The 22,599-nt window shown below is 40.1% G+C and overlaps 1 protein-coding gene across 5 annotated transcripts in view; it reads right to left on the bottom strand.

Annotated features, from left to right (window-relative positions):
• The window catches only part of ATRX (ATRX chromatin remodeler), a 97,295-nt gene that overhangs the window by 42,647 nt on the left and 32,049 nt on the right, over positions 1-22,599 (bottom strand). For 2 of the 5 annotated variants that reach the window (XM_081897745.1, XM_081897746.1), the window contains 6 exons: positions 19,412-22,173; positions 15,196-15,271; positions 8,437-8,567; positions 7,194-7,373; positions 2,872-2,965; positions 495-597 (listed from right to left, as the gene is read on the bottom strand). In XM_081897745.1, the coding sequence (XP_081753871.1) occupies positions 495-597; positions 2,872-2,965; positions 7,194-7,373; positions 8,437-8,567; positions 15,196-15,271; positions 19,412-22,173 (3,346 nt within the window). Of the gene's footprint in view, positions 1-494; positions 598-2,649; positions 2,679-2,871; positions 2,966-7,193; positions 7,374-8,436; positions 8,568-15,195; positions 15,272-19,411; positions 22,174-22,599 lie in introns of those variants that run through there. The other 3 variants (XM_081897747.1, XM_081897748.1, XM_081897749.1) reach the window with 2 other exon arrangements.

Genomic DNA, 22,599 nt, shown 5'->3' with positions numbered 1-22,599 from the left:
AAATACATGGTTAAATTCAATGTTGTTACATATACAGCAAAGAAATATTACTTTTGTATGCTGCTACTTCTGTCATTATTTTGGTATTTTAGTCTTTCTGTTAATATGAAAGTGTTCCTGAGGTTTTAGATTTTGTGATGTATTGCTGCTCTCCTTGGTGTAAGCTGCTTTGAGCAACTCTTTTTTATTTTTGTGTGTGGAAAAGCAGCATATAAATAAAGTCATGGTAATTTATTTCACAAGAATAATAAAGAGAGGCCAGGATCCAAAGAGATTCTTAGGATCATGCAAAGGACTTAACAGCATCCTACAGAATGACAGTTCTGACTCCCTCACTCACCTTGAAGAGCTGACCCATCCCTCTGCCATACTAAACTTTTTTTAGAAACTCTCTTCAGGTTTAAATGGAGTTTGCCTTTTACTGTGGGGAGAGGCACTATTTGACATGTGCACTCTAAATCCTCAAGGCCACAGAACTTATTTCTGTGCAATACCTTGTTCTCACTGGATGAATCCTCCTGGACTTTTATGCGTCTTCTTTTCTTCTTCTGCTTGTAACTTCGCTGATTTTCTTCTAATTCAGCTTTCTTGGCAGATCTGAAACATTGAAGAGGATTCACAGATCTTCTGTTCATGGATTTTCTGCTCAGTTACTACTAAACCAACAGATCCAAAACTGAACTTAATAGTGGAAATGTCATTTTCACTTCCTCTGCCAGAATATTAAATATATCATGCATCAATTTGAACACAAGAACTGTAGCGGTTGTTTCTGCTCCTTTTTATTAACTAATTAACGCCTCTAGTTTCACCTGCACCAACGTTTCATAATGAAGCACTATGATGATGGCCTCTTTTTCTATGCTCTACTAAAAAACTAAGGACTCAGATAACGAGGAATGCACTTCTGCTTAAGGAATTAAGAAACTGGTAGTTGCAACAAACTTGAAATTAATGACCCCTTAATAATGTTTATAAAATAATGAACTGTTTTGGTATAAGAACATAAGAACAGCCCTGCTGGATCAGGTCAAAGCCCCATCTAGTTTAGCATTCTGTTCTCACAGTGACTAGCCAGATGTACCAATGGGAAGCCGCAGGGATGTGGGTGACACTGTGGTCTAAACCACTGAGCCTCTTAGGCTTGTCAATCGGAAGGTCAACAGTTTGAATTCGCAAAATAGGGGGAGCTCCCGTTGCTCTGTCCCAGCTCCTGCCAATCTAGATGTTCAAAAGCACAGCAGTGCAAGTAGATAAATAGATACCACTGTGGCAGGAAGGTAAACAGTGTTTCTGTGTGCTCTGGCTTCCATCAGTGTCCCGCTGCACCAGAGGAGGTTTAGTCCTGCTGGCCACATGACCCGGAAAGATGTCTGTGGACAAATACCAGCTCCCTCGGCCTGAAAGCAAGATGAGTGCCGTAACGCCATAGTCGCCTTTGACTGGACTTAACCATCCAGAGGTCCTTTACCTTTACCCTTTTCCAATGGAAAGCCAGCAGGCAAAACACGAGCACTACAGAACTGCAACACCAGCACTTTATATTCACCTGCAATTGCCAGCACCTGTGATACCCAGCACTTGGTATTCAAATCCATGCTGCCTCCAGCAGTAGAGGTAGAACATACTATGCTAAACTTGTGGTAAAGTATTCATATCAATGAACTCCTTGTTGACTAATTGTTGACCTAATATTATGTATTGCAGTAGAGGAACATTGGTCTGAAGAGATTTAAGGGTTGTCTGTTTTACAACTTAAGCTGAAGATATATTAAATTTTTAGAATTGATAAACTGCTTAAAACTCTTTAAAATCTACAACATAAAAACATTATGCAGGATCATTATAAGCAATATGGACAGTAAAAACAGTAGAACTGAAGTATACAGTAAAATAGTAGTATAAAGGCAAATAAAAAAAATGTCTGATCCATTTCTGATGGTTTACTAGCTAAGCCTCACATGAAGTTTGATGCACTGGCTTGGGGATTTCCTATCGACCATTGCCTGGGCTATGGACCAGTTCTGTCCTATTTTGGGGTGGAGTGGGGGATTTCCTGTGTCAGTTTCGCACGTGTTCATCACTCATTAATCTGTTTTACCCAGCTTTCCTATATCAATCTGCATTTAGTCCAATAAGACACATTATATTGGTTTGCATTTTGTCCAGAAAGGCATGTTATTTTATATGCATTTTGGAACCTTTCTGAGCGAAGGCCTACATCAGGGGTCAGCAACCCGTGGCTCCGGAGCCGCATGTGGCTCTTTTACACCTTTGCCGCGGCGGATACTAGCGAGGGGAGGAGGCGCATTGTGCGCCCCAACACTCCCCACTGTGGCGGGCGCTGTATTGGCTGTGACGTCGCATGGGGCGATGCGTGTGTTAAGTCACGCACCATCCCGACGTCACCTTCCCGCCCGTTACATTGTAAGGGGCATGTACGCTGGTCACTGTTTTGAAGGGGAGTGAAGAACACACACACAAAAAAGGTAACTTGTTAATTTAATGTTTATTTCTATGAGGAGAAGTAATTCCGAGGGGTAAAACAAAGAAATAATAATAAAAAAGTTATTTTTATAATGATGAGTTTTGCGGCTCCCAGTTGTTTTTTCTTCGGAAACTTCTCCAAGTGGCTCTTTTTTCTTAAAGGTTGCAGGCCCCTGGCCTACATCAAAAATCTGTAGATGTTTAAAAACAGAAAAACGGCATTCTAGTTTGGGAAGTGCAAACCAGGTTGGTTTACTTTAAAACATGGACTGAATGAGTTATCCTTCAGTTTTCACATATTCCCCCACCCCAGAAAGAAAGATATGCAATATCGTTCCTGGCTGAAAATCAAACTCTCAAGAGCATATTTTTAGAGTGAAGTACCTTGTTCTAGGACGCTGATCATCTTCAGATTCACTGACTTCTTCACTGACTCCAGATTCATTTGCTTCCGAATTATCTGAATCCTCACTGCTTACTTTAAGGTTAAACAAAAATTGGTATCATAATTGCTGCATCAGTATCAAAACACTTGTAGTTAAGTACTTGACCATCATTTATCAACATTTTAATAGAAAGCCACTAGAAGTACAGTTGACTCACAGCTTGCATGCAATTAATTTGCAAATTTTCAACTTTTTTTTATTTTGGTCCAGGAACCAAGAGAATTCAGTTTGTGGCAAAGGGCAAACAGGAGAGAGGGTAATAAGAGAGATTTAAATCCTTTCACCAACCAGTGTTACCCACTCCCTGCTAGTAACCTTGCAACTGCTGAAATACTCAGCTTCACGCAAGCCAGCCCACAGCTGACAGCAGGAGTAATCTTGTAACCTCTGCACCTCAAATGTACATCTCTTGAGTGTGGAACCAGTTAAAAGCAGAGACTAGATCACTGCTACATTTTGACTATTTAAGTGTTTTTTAATTGTTTTAACTGTCTTCGATTCATGTGGGGTTTGTCCAGATAAGACTGAGCAACTTGTTGGTGGGTGGTTCTCTAGACTGGATGGATAGAATGTTGCCTGCTCTTGATGAGGTTACACGCCCTCTGATGCAGCTATTACTGCAGCTTGGGGATACAGTGGTACCCCGCAAGACGAACGCCTCGGAAGACGAAAAACTCGCTAGACGAAGGAGTTTTTCGTTTTCTTAGCCGCTTCGCAAGACGCATTTCCCTATGGGCTTGCTTCGCAAAACGAAGCTTGCCCCGCAAGCTCCGGGGATAGCGGGGAAGCGCAGCGGGTCTTCCCCGCTGTCCCCGGACCTCTTTTGAAGCAAGGGGTGGCGGGAAGAAGATCGCTTCTCCCTGTTGCCAGCCCCGCAATCTCCGGGGACAGAGGGGAAGGCGCACGCGCCTTCCCCTCTGTCCCCGGACCCCTTTTGAACCAAGGGGCGGCAACGGGGAGAAGCGATCTTCTCCCCTCCGCCCCTTGCTTCAAAAGAGGGGACAGAGGGGAAGGCGCGCGCACCTTCCCCTCTCTCCCCGGACCCCTTTTGAACCAAGGGGCGGCAACGGGGAGAAGCGATTCTCCCCGCTGCCCCTTCCCCTGCTTTAAAACAGGTCCGGGGACTGAGGAGATTGCGGGGCAGGCAACGGGGAGAAGCAATCTTCTCCCCGCCGCCCCTTGCTTTAAACAGGTCTGGGGACAGAGGGGAAGGCGCGCGGCGCTTCCCCTCTGTCCCCGGACAGTCTCCATAGGAACACATTGATTGATTTTCAATGCATTCCTATGGGAAACCGTGCTTCGCAAGACAAAAAACTCGCAAGAAGAAAAAACTTGCGGAACGAATTAATTTCATCTTGCGAGGCACCACTGTACTTATGGATCCACTGTTGTCACTTGTGGCACAGGTTGCCTCAGTGGGGTGGCATGCCTTCCAACAGTTTCAGCTGGTGGCCCAGCTGTGCCCCTCTCTAAACAGGAGTAGCCTAACTTCTGTTGCCTAGGCTCTGGTAACCTCTAGGTTAGATTAAATTAGTTGTATGTAGAGCTGCCTCTGAAGGTGGTTTGGAAATTTCAGCTAGCACAGAATTCAGTGACCAGATTGCTCACCAAAGCAAGATGGTTTGAGCATATATTGCCTGGAAAGTACTGGTTTCAACCTATACAGGCTTCAGCAGCTCAGGACCATTATACCTCAAGGACTGCCTCTCTCCATATGAACCCTTAGATCATAATTTAGGACCTTTCTTTGTGTGCCTCCTGCACAAAAGGAGTATTCCACAGAACTGAGCCAATGACACAAAATGGTCAGTTTCTCATTTTTGCCAAATAAGCCTCACCAACTCAGGGAATGACAAACAACGGTACTGCAGATGATCACAGTGACTGAGCTGGGACATAAGGACTCAGGGAACCCCTGAGGCACCTTGGACCTAAACTCTTCAGGGCTTTAAAAATTAATACAAAACCTTTAGGTAGGTGATGTCTGGCCAGTTGAAATCATACAAATCAAATGCATGGAAGGTGGAGAGCTAAAAAGCTCTTTTTGCACAGGCTTCTCCAGCCACAAACAGCTTTTAAGCTTTCAGATTTGCTTACTAGGCTCTGGGAGGCTCTTCTAAGAACTCAAATGGCCCTGAGAGATTTCGCAGGAACCTTCCATAGCCTGGGCCTTGCTTTAGGGGGTAGGACTCATTCAGTGTGCCGGCTCCAGAAGGTAAGGGTGGCTGCGTGGGTATGTTCAATGGGGTTCTTTTTAACTATATGTAATTTTGACTACGTCCCCACACAAGTTGCGAGTCAACTGTAAAAATATGTCCAATATTACAAAAAATAACAAAAAGAGAAAAGTAGAACCTGTGTCACCTGCTGATCACACACTGGCATGTTTCAGAAGAAACACTTATTTCATTATTTAAATGTGGGTGAATAATAATGAGGGTTTAGGACTTCTGAGTTTCTAACAAAAAACAGGGGAAAGGGGCTAAGAAAAGTACAGAAGATACTGCTGGTATTTACCTGTAAGGTATTTCAGAGGTACTAGGACACTACCAAGTGGGTATTATGATCCGCCACTTGCCTGAAGGCAGTTCATTTTTTCCTACCTTCAAGCAAGTGAAGGATGGTGGCATCCTAGTGCTTACTGAGTAAAGATATAAAGCTGTTTCAACAGGTATATTATTTTCAGTGCTATCCAAAATAAAACTTATGCTAAAACAGTTCAGCTGAATTAGGCAGAACAATGAAATGTAATCTTATTTGTATAAAAATAAAACAAACAGTAGCAGACAATACCTGACTTTGGTAAACTTCTTTTTTAATTGTGAAGAAATGGAAGAAAATAAACAGAGAAAGTGACACCGGATGCAAAACACCAGTGCAGTCTCAATCTGCTTGCATTCATGCCCTCTAAATACTTATTAAGGCCAGAATCCAAAGAGCTTACTTAACAGTGAAATCCTAGAAATGTCTACTCAGATGTTAGGCCCAACAAGGCTGCAACACCATACACACCTACCTGGGAGTACGCTCTATTGATAACGAGACATACTTCCAAGTAGATATACATAGGATTGCACGGTATGTGTGTCTGTTGCCTGGCACGCATCCAGTGGGATTTCCTCTTCCACAGTAATCTCCCATCCCAAACAAAGAACACAAGTCAAGAGCCTCCTGGGGATGCGCAAGCTAGTTCTAAAACAGGAAGATAATTTAAAGTTCTAAATTAAGATTAGAATAAACATTTGGGAAAAGGTGAGAACCCCCTAAATCTATATTTTTATCATTTCAAGACATACAATGTTCTTAAGTTCGCATACTGAATCATGTGGCATCATCATCATGATTTCAACTATCAAGTAGCAGCTTATTCAATAGAATTCTAAACTCGCTGCTCATTTTTTTTTTATAATGACCAGGATGCAGAAGTAATTCCACAAGGTCAAGGGGTTTTAAGCTTCTGCATGTTCAACAACAATAATCTGTTTCACATGGCACTTGTGAGATCAGATAAAACTGGCCATATTCAGGGTGATATGGTTGTAGTTTGGGCAAGGGATATGGACTGCCATTTTTGTTTTTATGTTTTATTCTGTAATGGTCATCGGCCTCAAGCAATAATAATTTGTCTCAATGTCATGGCAAAACAATTTTGGAACTAAGGAAAATAAGTTTGTGAATCATTAGATCTGCTGTTCAAAGTAAACAATTCTCACTGGGCATTCCCAAACCCTTGGGAAAACAAAAATGCTCTAAAAATACTGGCCTTTCTTTCCAAACCCAATAAACAACTAACGTATCCCTTTCCTGAACTGTTTGACCTTCTGAATCATCCTACCTGATTTCATCTACTCTAATCAATGTGAGACCCCTTGGAGATATGCCATTATCAGTGAGGGATTGGCACACACATTTTAGAGGTTTCTGCTGCATCTACCCCACTACTCCATGCTCATTTGTCCAATAGTACTGGTATTCTATTGTTGTACTTTATTGATATACTTCAATGAGACTGTAAACAGCTTTGAAAGACCATTTCCTGAAAAGCGGTAAATAAGCCTTTCATGTGAATAAATAAGCATTTTTATTTCTTGCTTCAAGAACTGCCAGAGTATGGATTATCAGCTATTTGACAGATGCGTTCCAATAAAGTAGCAATAAGAATTGTACCACTATCTTCAAGGACCAATATGTTAGCAAAATAATGGCTGCCTATACAGCCCCTGATATGTAGACACACACCACACATTTTAGATTTTGTACCTTTCCTTCTGTTCCTGCGTTTAACTTCTTTTGCCTCTTTAGCTTTTTCCTTTTTCTCTTCCTCAGACTCTCCGTCACTCGTGGTCAACTTGTGTCTTAACAAGCGGTGTCTGTATCTGGGTTTCTTAGCCCCATCAGCATCTGAATCAGAGTCAGACTCATCTTCCTGTTCATTCTCTCCTGTCACAAAAAGGGGGGGAACCAACATAAAGCTTCTCCCATACAATTTAGTTTTCCAGCTCGTATTGGTATCAAAGGGAGGTAATGACAATACATACCATCTACATTATGAAGGATTTGAGTTTAGCAGTTATTAAAGGTAAAGGTAAAGGTACCCCTGCCCGTACGGGCCAGTCGTGTCCGACTCTAGGGTTGTGTGCCCATCTCACTTAAGAGGCCGGGGGCCAACGCTGGCCTGAGACACTTCCGGGTCATGTGGCCAGCGTGACGAAGCTGCTCTGGCAAGCCAGCACCAGCGCAGCACACGGAAACGCTGTTTACCTTCCCGCTAGAAAGCGGTGCCTATTTATCTACTTGCACTTTTAAGGGTGCTTTCGAACTGCTAGGTGGGCAGGAGCTGGGACCGAAGACGGGAGCTCACCCCGCCGCGGGGATTCGAACCGCCGACCATGCGATCGGCAAACCCTAGGCACTGAGGTTTTACCCACAGCGCCACCCGCGTCCCCATTTAGCAGTTATTAGTTTATTATTATTTATTAAATCTATTCACTAAGGAGAACACATTTCAGTTCTTTTTAATATGTGAATGATATTGTGCAAATAATTAAGTATTCAAGTTATATTTAAGAGTGTCATAGGATTGAAGGCATTATATGAACGCTTCAGCACAACCTTACACTGTGAGCAGATGGCTATGATAGCTATCTGCTCACAACTAGCTACCATATGAGTTCAATTAGAGCTTCTTTTGGTCTAAAATGAGGTGCTGGTACTCATATATTGATGAAAGTGCTGTGGGTACCAGCACAAAATGGCTGCCACATGTTCAGGAAAAAAAGGAGTGTCAGTACTTACCGTTAAGTACTGTGAGAAATACAGTTCTAAGTTCTATGTTTGGTCAATTTACATATTTTGTTTAAAAGATGCTTTGCTGATTAGTCTCTTACTAAATATTTGAAATGACAATGAATTTGAAAATAACAGTCCCTCTATATGGTAGAATGCCCACCCAGGTCACAAATCACATTTTAGTACTCTTATTGTACTACTATGTGGTGCTCACCATTGTCACCTCTTTTTTCATAATGCTTTCCTTTCTTCTTTTTCCCTTCATCAGATTCTTCATCAGAAGAAGTTTCATCCTCTGAGGAAAGATTGGCTTTGATTTCTTCTAAAAGCATTTTCTTGGCAATTCTTTGAAGTAAAACAAAAAAGGTGTATTCCATTGGTTCAGCAATAAAAATCAGTAAATGCCAAAGTAAATGCATAATAACCGAGCAAGATTAATGGTTGAAAACAAACCTGAACAGAGAATTTTAAGAACTAAGCAAGAGTAAAGCTGGCAATGGAAGAGTAATTTGGTGGATTAACCTGCTTGTGGAAGGAAAGGCTGATTTTTCCCCTAATAATGTCAAACAGCCTTGCAATTTCAGAAGTATTTATTTTGCTGACTTGGTACCATGACATGGTTACACTTTTATATGCCTCCTTTCAGTGTCACCCTCTTGTGAGTCATAATCATAGCTGCACAGCAATATCTAACTGAATATTAGATTCCCACATCAATCTTGGTAGCCTCCAAAATATCACAAGGAATCCGTATCTCTGAAGGGCAGAAAACCACATCCCAAGAAAGCATTTTAGATTATAGCACTGGTCTATCCAACAATCTTCTTACAGATTTAGCAGTTTATAAAAAAAATACTGTATTTCTATGGCCACCAAATGCAAAGGTGAGTCGCATGAGTTATCAAAAATAAAGTGCATTCAAACAGAATTTAGTTACTGAGTTCTTGATAAGGACTCAATTTGTGAATCACCTTTAAAAAATAACTATCCCACATATCTTGACCAATCAAGTGAGCTTTATTCTCTCGTTTACTTATTCATTAATTTGTTTGATTGTTTGCATACTTATGGACTGACTTTAATTTATTTACTTATTTATTATGTATTTATTTACTCACCTATTTATTCACTTATTTGCTATTAGCTTACTATTAAGCTAATATTTATGTACTATTATTCATTTATTTATATATATAATTATTAACTTAGTTAACTTATTTACTTGCCTATTTGTTGGTTTGTTTGTTTACAAGAAGAGACAAACCATCTCCCTAACAGTAGGGTGGCTTTGGTGGATGTAGGTAGGGCACAATTATGAAAGCAACAAGTCTGAAACCAGCCAAATTAGTCCACTAGATCCCAATTCTTTTCAGGCCACCCCCACCCCCATGGTTCCATAAACTCGTTTCCAGTGTCCCCTACCCTATAAAAAGCAGAATTCAGAATAAGGGTCTTGCACAACCCACTAAGAAAGATATTAACACAAAAAAAATTCAACATGTGAACAATTACACATTTATTCAAAATACAATTAAAACTATTTAGTTTAATTAATTCAAGAATTTGATCCATTGGTACCAGATATTGCATGAAAAATATTTTATGCATTATTACTAAAAAATAGTAAGGTGAAGGAAATTTATAGCATAAAGTGTTTATATATTACTACTTACCAAACATGCACAAACCTTCACCTATCACAGATGTACTGTAACTAATTTATAAGAAAATCAAAAGCTATTACCAATGATTGGCTATCTTGTGACTCATGACAACTCAAAATCATAAATACAAACAAACATTACCAAAGGAAATAGCTTTGAAAGTGAAAAGAGCAGTAAAACTTTAAAAATAACACAAGGCTCTAGTGATCAACAGTGCCCCCTAGGAATCGCATCACGCTCCTGGGGGAGGTATCATTCACTATGGGAACCACTGTTTTTGTCCCAATAAAATATGCTGAGTTCCATTTATTTATTAATGGGACTTTAATTCACTTCTTTCTCTTGCTTGAACTTTATTATATGTATTAGCACAGTTTGCATGTCATGGTAAATAATAATTATTGCTTTAACATAGACATGGAGATCATTCCCACTTTGCAGAAGTAACAAATCCATGATTTCTGCTTTAAGTGTTGCATCCAAATTGGATATCATGGTTTGTTTGCTCAAACCATGACTGGTAAGCTAAGAAGAAAACTTGGTTTCACCTCATGACTTGCTGCTCTTGCCCATACTAGGACAGGAGCCATCTGTGAATTTCTGGTAAATCATTAACTTTGTTTACCCTAACATGTGAACAAAGCAACTGTTTTAAATCATGGTTCTGGTCAACCTCTGTACTGTAATAAAACAATCATTTGTAAAGTATTTGAGGGGTGAATTCCTGCTTTCATACAGAATTTGATTAATAAACTGGCAGTTTTATGAGAGTCTAGGGCCTCCCGCCTCCGCCCCCAATAAGCATAGCTGATTAGCACATTGATACTCATTTCATTTACAGCACTGAAGAGAGACCACCTTTTGCCCCATTTCAAATACTGTGCAGTCATTTGCGGTTATAACTACAATCCAAGATTAATACCACGCATGTGCCTGCTGCCTTTTCCATAGACATCAATGGCAGCTCCTAAGCTGACTCACTCACATAACCAACAAATCAATGCAATACTCTTGATATTGTGGGAAGGAAAGTGTTATGCAATTTGCCAGCACACGCGCTTGCATCATGCAGACTATTGCATCTGAAAGAAAATGATAAATCCTTAATGCATGCACAAGTCTTCTGAGATATGTTGGCAACTCCAACGAGACACAAATTCACAATTATTTATTTTACATGCTCCTAAATTGCTTGAAAGTAGCTTATAAATAAGCTTCAACAGTGTGCAAACTATACACGTTTTGTTTATTAATGATGTTTCATGCTTTAACACAGCTTTAACCTAGCGGACCATAAAAATGACTAATATGTGGACACTTTTTTAATATGAAAGAAAATATCTCAATAAATTGTGCCCTACCGTCTTTGTAGAAAAACTGGCAGTCTACATTTCTTAAATTAAATGCTTGGACAAGAAACATGTTTTACAAAAATTTATTGCATCCATCAAATACTTCAAAGTCATTGTGCATGAATACACTATGAATCTCTTAATGAACAAAAATAACTCCAAACATATTAAAACAGTACTATTTCAAATTTCAGACAAACCAAGAAGAAACAAATACACACCACAATGAAATATGACACTCTGTGTTATATTATGATCCACTAAAATATTGCACTTTGGCAAAAGATTATTTCTACACTTTAGTAAGAAACATGTTAAAATAATAGTTTTGTCAGAAAAAGAAAGCTGTAGATACAGCCTAAGCTGTAACATTACAACAAATATCTAGCATCCCTCTTTGGCCTGGTGGAAATGGGTCTTTTGACCAAAAAACAAGCAACCTTTAAATTGCAAACCTAAGTGCATTTACTTGGAAGTCTGGGATTGGTATATCAAGGAAGAAGTCACCAAACCCTTAACAGTAATCACTATGGTTGAGATCCGAACAGCCCCATATGCTGGAAGAAAGCATTTTGGTGTGCAAATGGGATGGGGAAATACCCCAAGCTGCATCCCTTTATTCCACAGCAGCCACTGCTTGGGGATGAAGGGTTGGAAGGAAGACCAGAAGTGCTCGTGTCTTATGGAAGTCCTTAGCAGCTCTTTGGATCTATCTAACATACATAGTCAGTGAATAGACTCTTTAAATTGCATTTTCTTAATTCTGATACAGCATGATTTTCTTAATTCTGGTACAACATAAAGCATTGTAAAAAGATATAATACAAGTCAACCAAAATTCACCTTGCATACTAGTGAAGACTATTTGATGAACACCAACTCCATCTAAGAGAGGTAGATTTATTCTTTCCTGGATTAAACAGTACAAGCAGGTCCACTATTGGAAAGCTCGTTATCCAAAATCTCAGTTATCTGAACATACCCAAACCTCACTACAAGAATGTCTAATTCAGGTATCTTAGCAGCCAGTTTTGCTGTTTGGCAGAAGCCATTTGGGGTAGAAACCATGAATAGAGAAGTGCTTTTTCTTCTAGAAAAAAAAGTGCCTGCACTCTGCATGACGTTGTTACAGTAAGTGCCACAATTTTAACCAGTATTTTTCTTCTAGAAAAAAGTGCTAGTGCTGCACACCCTTGAGTACCCCCAGAAAAAAAGCACTGGAATGGAAAAAAGCATTGCTTCATCCATGGTTTCTGACCAAAATGTTTGCTGCCAAACAGCAAAACTGGCTGCTCAGATATCTGATTTAAGGATCTAGGGGGCTTAGATCCATAAATTAGATGCACAAAAAAAGAAGAAAAAAAGCTAACACTATTCTAGGCTGCATCAACAGAAGTATACTGTCGAAATCAAGGGAAGTAATAGTACCACTCTATTCTGCCTTGGTCAGACCACACCTGGAATACTGTGTCCAATTCTAGGCACCAAAATTTAAGAAAGATGTTGACAAGCTGGAACGTGTTCAGAGAAGGACAACCAAGATGATCAAGGGTCTGGAAACTAAACATTATGAGGAGAACTTGAAGGAGCAGGGTATGTTTAGCCTAGAAAGAGGAGACTGAGAGGAGATATGATAGCCATCTTCAAATATCTTAAGGAATAACACCTGGAAGAGGGAGTATGCTTGTTTTCTCCTGCTCTGGAGGGTAGGACTCGAACCAATAGCTTCAAGTTAGAAGAAATGAGATTTTGACTAAACATTCGGAAAAGCTTTCTGACAGTAAGAGCTGTTCAGCAGTGGAACAGACTCCCACGAAAGGTGGTGGATTCTCCTTCCTTGGAGGTTTTTAAACAGCAGTTGGATGGTCATCTGTCATGGATGCTTTAGCTGATATTCCTGCATTGCAGGGGGTTGGACTAGATGACCCTTAGATGCCTTCCAACTCAAATTCTATGATTCTATTAAAAAGATTGGACATATTAGGGAGCAGGAGTGATTGAACAAATCAAATTTTCTTTTGTTTGGCTTTTGTTAATTGTCTGCAGCAGTTTCAGGCAAAAAACATAGGTTAGAAATGTTTCCATAAGAAAAAATGGAAATCATCAGCTTGTTATGCAAATGCTCACCTGACGAACAATTTGCTGGGAACGCATTTTGTTCCGATAGCGGGACCTGCTTGTATTCATTATCTCCCCCCCCCCCCCTTTAAATAAAATTTCAGGAACTGATGTATTAGATATAATTATTCTTCATGATTTCATGATACATCTGCTATGTATTAAGAAATAAAGTAAAATACTCCATGCTATGTATTAAGAAATAAAGTATAATACTCCAAGCAAGCACCTAACAACTTTCTAACTAAAACTACCTACAAAAAATTAAAAATCTAGTAATTAAAAAGGGACTCAAGTTTGCATCTTTTTTAAAAGTCCCATTTTGTTCAAAAGTATGCTCATCGTTTTATACTGCCAATCTTTAAACAATTATTTTAAACATTCCTTTATACATTTGTTTTAACGCTGTGTGTGAAAAGCAAGTAACAACTAGATTAGCAGCATTTTAATCTATAGCCAGGTGCATATAGCAGAACAAGTATTAATATTCACTTTAGGGAGAAACGAAAAGCTCTCCTCTGTATGTAAAAGCCAGATAAATTGGTAACAAACAATTCTTAACCCCACAAAGCTGATTGCACATATCATTATCAAAGACACCTCATTCAAAACATAGTTATTGAGTTTTGTAGAAACAGTGCCCAGAAAAGAAACTTCCTGGTAACCAACATTAGAATTTAGATGCCTTGGTAGTAAGTACTCTTGGTATTCCAACAAATCTCCCAATAAAAAATTCACTTTACTCAACTGTTTCTTCTTCTCTTCCCCCCACCCTCCGGTCTACTATTTGGCAATTTCTTCCATTACAGAATTTAGGTATTAGGAAACCATATGGTAGGGCTGGGCGATACCTGGTTTTCAACACTGTGATCTATCATTAGCTAAACACGGCAATATACTGATATATCACAATGTCTGAAATAAGGATGGAGCTATGTAGAGACAATGGCTGGCTTCATGATTTTTCCCACATTGTGATTTTTTCCAGCAGCTGCTCTTGTGATTCGCTTCCTCCTGCAGGAGACAGCAGAAAGCTGAGCCAGCAGAGTTAAGAGAGGCTGCAAGGAATCAAAAGAAGCAGTGGCGGGTTTTACGGTTTTTCGCACATTGTGATTTTTGTATAGTGCACACGCATGCACACATCATGATTCACAATATATTGCCAGGTCAAAAATTATGAAATCATTATTACGATATGGACTTCAAACCTGTTTTGCACGATGTTTTGATATATCGCCCAGCCTTATCGTATGGCCTACGAAACTAAAAGCTTTTGACTACAGCAATACTTTAACATTGAACTTCAATATCATATATGCATATATGCACGTTTAATTTAACGTGACTGAACACCCCAAAACAATGCCAATAAAACCTCAATGACAGGAATGGGTGTGTGTGTTTTTTTTTTAAAAAAAAAACCAATTATTCATTATATTAATGCCACCAGATATTCACTTTTAAATTTAAAAGTGAATCTTTCTGGATACAACAGAACGGATTTCTTCAGAAGCATGGCTCTACTTTCTAATCAGGTTAAAGTTACACAAAATCTGCATTTTACATGGAAACTTAAAACAGACAGTGCTGCAATGCATTTATAACACACCCTATGCAAGGTGTGTGAATTATCACTATTTTCTTAGTTTCTTTTCATTTCTGGATTTGGGGGTTTGTTTTCTGGCCCCTCGTTCAAACTTGCGGGAAGCCTGTGAGCGAGTCTTTACAAGGCAGGCACTTCTGGTTTTTACAACCTGCTTGCTGTTCCGTTGCTCTTGTTTGCGCCCACGCCTAGGGTGTGTTATAATCTTTTTAAAGTCCTTACGGATGGAATCATACCTATTCTCAGGATCGTCGTCATCATCTTCCTCCTCTTCCATTGGTACAGTCTGCGATTTATTGTCTCCTTCGTCTCCTTGGGAAGGGGGGGGGTAAAAGGGAATATATTTGGCACAAGCAGAATAAACTTTTGTCACATCAAATGCTATATCACCAATCACCTGAATAGTGATCATCGTTTCTTACAATTACTAAATGCAACTCATCCTTTTCTAAGGACTGCTATATAAAATTAAGAACAGAATAATAAAAGTAATAATAAACAGAGGAAAAGAAAACTAATACCATTTTTGTAACATTATCCTTTGTAATGATCACTGCAGTTTACATGCACACAAAAATAGCTGAGAATTGTAGATTAACCAGATTCACTGTGTGTAATATACTGGTACTCTACAGATTTGGGTCAATTCGCACTCATCCAGAAGAACCAGCCCCTCCAATTACAAGGCACAGCGGTGCAAGAAACAGGAAGAACATAAAGAGGGAGGCATTCTTTCTGAGGGTCCACCATTCTCAGCTTAGCTCCCTGCAGACTTGGTGGTGGGAGGAAGGAAAAGAAACAGTTAGAAGGGTAGGCAAGACCTCCCACTCTCTTACTCTTATAGGTGTGTCTTCTCTTTCTGCCCACCTCATCCCAATGTTTTCATTCTGATCTCCCCATTCACAATCTTTTAAACTAAAATTCATATGCTCTAGGAATAGCAAATATTATTTAAATGTCTATGGTAACTCCAAGTGAATTCAGTGCCCCATGCCAATAGAAATTGAGCTATAACAAGCTACTGAGAAGCAAGGAGGAAGTATCAGCATAGTGCCACCCCTCTCTCGAAAGAAAATAACCAAATGAAGATGAAGCATGCTCAGTCATCACCATGCGCTACAGAATGTTGTCAGTTTGTGAAGAGGAGGGTGAAAGGAAAGCAATTTGTCCTGCTTCTACTGCCTACAGCCCTGAGAGGGGCTGAGAGGGGCTGTAAGTCACCCATTTGAGAGGAAAGGGTGCTTGGCCAGAGCTGTGATTGGGAACGCTTGTTATGGAGTGAAGCGATATTGCAACTTTCTGTGCATGGCTATTCTGTGCCTAAGGTGGAATTAGTTAGTACCCTGAATACTTCCCTCTTCCCTCTTCAAGAAACTGTCAACATACAATGCAAATAGCTGTTCCAATAATGACAAAATTAACTTTCAGTTTTAGAAAAGGGACGGTGCACCATCATCAGAAGCTGCACTGCAGTTAATTAGGACACATTATCCTTCAACATTTAAATCTAACAGTGCTCCTCTCTTCAAGTATTTCAGTTACATAAGGAACTATTATCATCATCACCAACTGAATTTATGTACCGCCCTATACCCGGGGGTCTCAGGGTGATTCACAGAATAAAATCAAGATATAAAATCACGAAATACCTAATAAATCCAGGAGTACCCCCAAGCTATGAACCTGCTCCTTCAGAGGAAGTGTAACCCCATCAAGAGCAGGCAACCTCCCACCCATCCGGTCTAGGGAACCACCCACTAACAGTGCCTCAGTCTTATCTGGATTGAGCTTCAGTCTGTTGGCTCTCATCCAGTACATTACCGAGGCAAGGCACTGGTCCAGCACTTCCACTGCCTCACCTGCAGATGTAAAGGGGAAATAGAGCTGAGTGCCATCAGCATACTGCTGACAACGTATTCCAAACCTCCAGATAACCCCAACCAGTGGTTTCATGGGGGATAGGACTGAGCCCTAAGGAACCCACATTGAATGTTCCAAGGGGCTGAAAAGTAACACCCTCTGGGAGCAACTATTCAAGTAGGACTGGAACCACCGCAAAGCGGTGTTACCCACCCCCTTGTTCGGAGAGTTGCTCCAGAAGGATACCATGGTTGATGGTATCGAAAAGGGGCCTGTTTCCCTTGTCTTTCTCTAGACAGAGGTCATCATACAGGGCAACCAAGGCAGTTTCTGTGCCAAAACCAGGCCTAAACCCCACTTGAAATGGATCCAGAAAATCAGTTTCTTCCAAAAGCACCTGGATCTGCTCTGTGACTACTCGCTCCAGGACCTTGCCCAGGAAAGGGAGATTAGCAACTGGCCGGTAGTTAGTTAGGTTTTCCGAATCCAGGGAAGGTTTCTTAACGAGTGGTTTTGCCACTGCCTCCTCCAAACAGGCAGGGACCACCCCTTCTCGTAAAGAGGCACTGATCACCTCCCTGGCCCAGGCAGCTGTCCCCTCCCTGCTGAATTTTATCAGCCAAGAGGGGCAAGGGTCTAGAGTGCAAGTGGTTGCCCTGACTGATCCAAGCACCTTGTCCAATCCTCGAGCCTTACTGAGACTCATCCAACACAACAGAACTAGACCAGGCATAGGCAAACTTGGCCCTCCAGATGTTTTGGGACTACAACTCCCATCATCCCTGACCACTGGTCCTGTTAGCTAGGGATGATGGGAGTTGTAGTCCCCAAACATCTAGAGGGCCAAGCTTGCCTATGCCTGGACTAGACAGTGCTCGGAAAACCCCATGAGATCCATCTGCTACAACAACAGTCAAGGTCTTGGTGGATACAAGCAATTTTATCCTCAAAATGCTTTGCAAACAAATCACAGCAAGCTACAGTTGGTTCTATCACCTCCTTTGGGCCAGCCTGTAAAGGGCCCCGTACAACCCAAAAAAACTCTGCCGGATGACATGATGAGGATGCAATGGAGGCAGCAAAGGATGCCTTCTTCGCTGTCTTCACTGCCACTAGGTAGACTTGATAATGAGCCCTTACCAGTGTTCAGTTGCATTCATTCAGATCTTTCCTCCACTTGCATTCAAGCTGTCTCCCAGCTTTTTTCCTTGCTCTAAGCTCTGTGTATACCAGGGGGCCAATCCTCCTAAAGGCTGATTAAACTCTAAACAAACCACACTGGGCTATACCACATCTGCTTTCTAGCCCTTATAAATTCAATCACCCAGGAATCAATTACCCAGAAACTACCAGGAATGTTTATAAATCTGAACAGCATCATATAAGTGCTCATCTTTCATACTACAGCAAAATTCAGCTTAACTGTGACTATCTTCTTGAGTATTTTAAAATTATAAACTGTGGACAACAGGATGGTATGAGAAAACTTTAGTTTACTCAGTTTTAGAGAGAATAAAGGGAGGGGGGATCCAAAGGGGATACTCATGGTATATCCAATCAATGAAATGGTGAACATTCAGATCTCAACTATCACAGTTCTTTACGCTCCTCTGTGAGACCTTCTGAGGTGACATTCAATATAGTAAATGCAACTGGACTCACAGCACAACTAGACACAAGCCTAGTCAGAAGTCAGTCCCATTTTCTTCCATGCAGTTTATTCCTAAATGTGTATAGGATTGAAACCTTGGTATTCACCTTATCCCAGAGACAGGAAACCTGTAGTTTCCAGTGTTGTTGTACTCTAGCTCCTATCTGCCCCATGTAGTATGGCCAATGGCCAGGAATGATGTGATCTGGAGATAACAATAAGGCAAGAGCCACAGGTTCCCCATCTGTAACCTACTTGGTCCTGGTTCCTACTGTATATACTTAAAACTGATGGACTGAATTTCACAACTGAAGTTATAATGGAAGTGCATGTTGAATTATTATTGTTACACCATGAACCTAGGGATGCAATTCTAGGTGACTTTAGCAGTAACACAAATTCACAACTCCATAGGTCAAGTACTTCTTTACATTGCACATAATTAACCTTTGGAATTCACCTCCACAAGATGTCTGGATATCTCTACCTTAGAAGACCACAGGAGAGAATTAGACAAATTCATGGAGGAGAAGGCTACCAATGGATATCAGTTTCTGGGGAACAGCAGGAGAGGGCTCTTACGCATGTCCTTTTGTCAGCTCCCCAGGACTTGGGCACTATAGGAAACAGGACAGTGCTATAGAAATCAATTTTACTGCTATAGAAATCATCAACATTTCAACATTTTTTGAACATCATTAAAAAACCAAAATGGGGTATTGATACATGATTAAGTATCAACTAAAAAAATGGAAATTCACATCTTAAACTGCAAAACACATACACACACCATACTAGCAAGGATTTCCAACTACATTCAAACTTTAAGGAACTTGTTTTGTTTTATCAGAGAAGTGCTAGAATTTCTAAATTATGCTAAAAGGCTGCAAACACTTTTTTGTATTAATAACAAAAAAAATAGATTTAAAACTTTTGCACACCTGAAGACTGACAAAATCCAATTGTTGCTGGTGCCAATAAACTTTCTGTCACGGGCTTAATTTTCTGTTCATCACTGCTTGCCTCGCCTGCTGAATTCAGGTCCTCGTTTTCAGCTTCATTGGATGATGATGGTGATGTGGTAGAGGAATTGAGGGTTTCATTCTTTGCCTTTTTAACATTAATATTCCCTCTCTCTTTACGATTACTCTTGGAATTTCCCTTAGTAACTGCACCTCTTTTTTTTCCCTTTTTCTCCTCATACAAGTCTTCCTCAGAAGAGGAAAGCAAGTCACCTCTAACTTGTTTGGAATTTCTTCTCTTGGGGTTTACTTTTTTCTTTTCTTTAGCATTGTTTCTTTTTACATTTAAATTATCTTCTGAAGTATCACAGACCTGTTCATTTTTGGGAGACTTTGCAGTGTCTGAAGCATTACCCTGCAACTTCTTAGAAACCCTTTCTCTTGAGTTCTTTTTATTTTCAGCAGTACTTTGTTTCTTGCCTTTACTTCCAGAAGAACAACTCTCTTTTTCAGGAGAAAACTTCTCCATTTCAGAAGAGGAATCACCTTGTCCCCTTGTAGAATTTTTTCTCCGATTTCCACTTTCCTTTCCTTCTGTGCCTTTTTTAGGTTTATTTCTAGCATCATCTGATGATTCACCAGTTTGTTCCGGCTTTAGTGACAGTCCTATATCATCAGAAGAAGCATCACGTCCTTCCTTTGCCAGTGGTTCGCTTATCTTGCCTGAAATGCTACTCTCTTTTTCTGGAGACATATTCTGTTTACCTTTGGAGGCTCTCCCTTTGAAATCCCTTGTTCGTCTCCCCTTAAAACCTAGCTCTTTACAAGGTGCATCTTCTAAAGAATTGTCTAGCTTTTCTTTTCCTGGAGCAGAGACTTCAACATCATCAACTTCATTGCACACTTCACCCTTCTGCTTGGAATTACTTTTTCCTTCTTTAATTTGTTCCTCTTCTGAAGAATCGTTATCTTTCTTTGGTTCTTTTTTTGCAGCTTTTCTTGCAGACTCTGTTTTACTAAAATTCTCTCTCTCCAACTCAGAATCATTATTGGAAGAATCTGAACAGTTCTGGCGTTGTTTTTTCGCAGCTGCAATCAAATCCTGCTTTGCTTTTTCCTCTTTAGCATCGGAATCTGATCCAGAACTGGAACTTTTTCTTTTACGCTTTCCATTGTCCATCTTCACTGGCCGCCTCTTTAAAGTATTTAACACATCCTTGGGTGTTTCACTGTTGCTGTCAGTATCTGAAGTACTGTGGCTGCTTGTTATTGCTGCTTGCAGGACTGCAGGCACCTCATCAGAATCAGAGCTTTGGTCCATTGTGTCTGGTTTGTTTGTCTCAGAAAATGTGTTAGACTGAGGACTGTGAACTGTAGTAACAGGAGAGTCTGGCTTATCTTTTTTCCTTTTAGATGGTGTGGATTTTCTCCTTTGTTTTTCACTGTATGCATCATTGCTGTCCTCTTCTGAATTACATAGTAAGGTGTTTATGTCTGTTGGGCGTCTCAGAGGTGTAGTTTTAACACGTGGAGACCTTCTGAGATCATGATCTTCTACCAAAGGAGTAATTTTACTTTCAGGTGGACATTCAGTGCCATGATTTTCTTTCCCGTCTTCGAGCTCATCTCCCTTTTCTGGCTTTCCATCTGGATCTTCAGCTTTTACAGAAGAACTAGAGAGGGAAACTGGAGTCAGTTTCACAACCAATGTTTTTGTTACTTTTGTTGTTGGTATCAATTTCATTCCTTTCCTGCTGTCTTTAGATCTTATATCTGCATTTACTGCCCCTTGCTCTGTTGCTCTACTTCCACTGCCCTGTTCACCGGCAGCTTTTTGTGCTTCCATACAAGATTCAAAAATATCTTCAGGAACTGATGAGGGAATTGATACAATATCCATATCTGTTGCCTCAGCTCTATTGGGTTCATACTGAAGATCAATTTTCACAGCTTTTTTATCTTTGCAGTTGGGTTTTTTGTTTCCTGGTTGATCAATTATCGGTACATTTGGATCTGTATGTTCACTGACTTCTAATCCAACTTTAGGCTCTTTTATTTCTTTCCCTTCCGTTTTCTTCTCTTCACCGGTATCCAAATTAATTGCAGTTTCACTATCCTTGGTGTTTTTTTGCTTGGTTTTAGAATCTAGAGACCGAATCTCAAAATTCAGATCTTCGTCCAATGCCATATGAGCCTTTTTTATGTCACTCAACACAGATTTAAAAGCCTTCAGCTGACGTAATTGCACCGTCGGGTTTATTTCAGAATTTTCAATTGCCTGCTTCAAAAAATTAACAAAACTAGCATTCATATTTGTTGTCGTTTCAACTAGTTTTTTAGTTTTTTTAAGCAGGACTTTTGGCACCATCAGTGCTTTGTAGGAATAGGTGAGAGCACCAGAATGTGGATGGTTTTGTTTCTTTTCTTCTCCATTACAACTTGAACTATTTTTCTTCGTAGAATATTTAAGTGTATTATCATATATTTTACCTTTGTCATTGTCAACTCTGATTCTCTTTTTATTTTGCTGTAATAATTGTTCTAAATTTTCAAACACACTATCACAGGCAGTAACCAAGTCCAGCAAAGGTTCTGGTTGGCAGATATAGCAATGCCATTGACTATTTTCATCCAGTATGGTTGATAGTTCTTTTCGTCCTAAGTTTCGTAATATACATTTTTTGCAGAAGGCGTTATGGCAAAAGTCACAGCAAATTAAGTTTCCACCTTCAGCACACCATCTGAAATTAATAAAGTTTGAATATATTTTTTAAAAAATATGTTGGCATAAATTAGGAAAACTCTGTTACATAAGTATCTAAAGTCAGTTATTGATCATCAAAAATATTTCTCAGAAGTGCAAATAGCTATGCTGGTATCAGAAAGATACAAGTATCCAGAGAAAACAAGAGAAATTTAGTGCTATTTTCACAAATACTGCTTTCAGGCAGAGCTAGTGACACATCTGCCTCAACACACATAATGTCCTGCACCGCTAAATCCACATCCTCCCCCCCCCCCAATTTTATTGCACCTGTGTTGTGCATGCACAGTGGCAAGACAGCATGCAAGTTAAATAAGAAAAATCATAGATCATAGAATCAGAGTTGGAAGGGACCACGAGGATCATCCTGTCCAACCCCCTGCAGTGCAGGAATCTTTCATCC

Source organism: Podarcis melisellensis (assembly GCF_964234715.1).
Source record: "Podarcis melisellensis genome assembly, chromosome: Z".
Classification (NCBI taxonomy): Eukaryota; Metazoa; Chordata; class Lepidosauria; order Squamata; family Lacertidae; genus Podarcis; species Podarcis melisellensis.
This window is presented reverse-complemented; position numbering and strand designations above follow the sequence as displayed.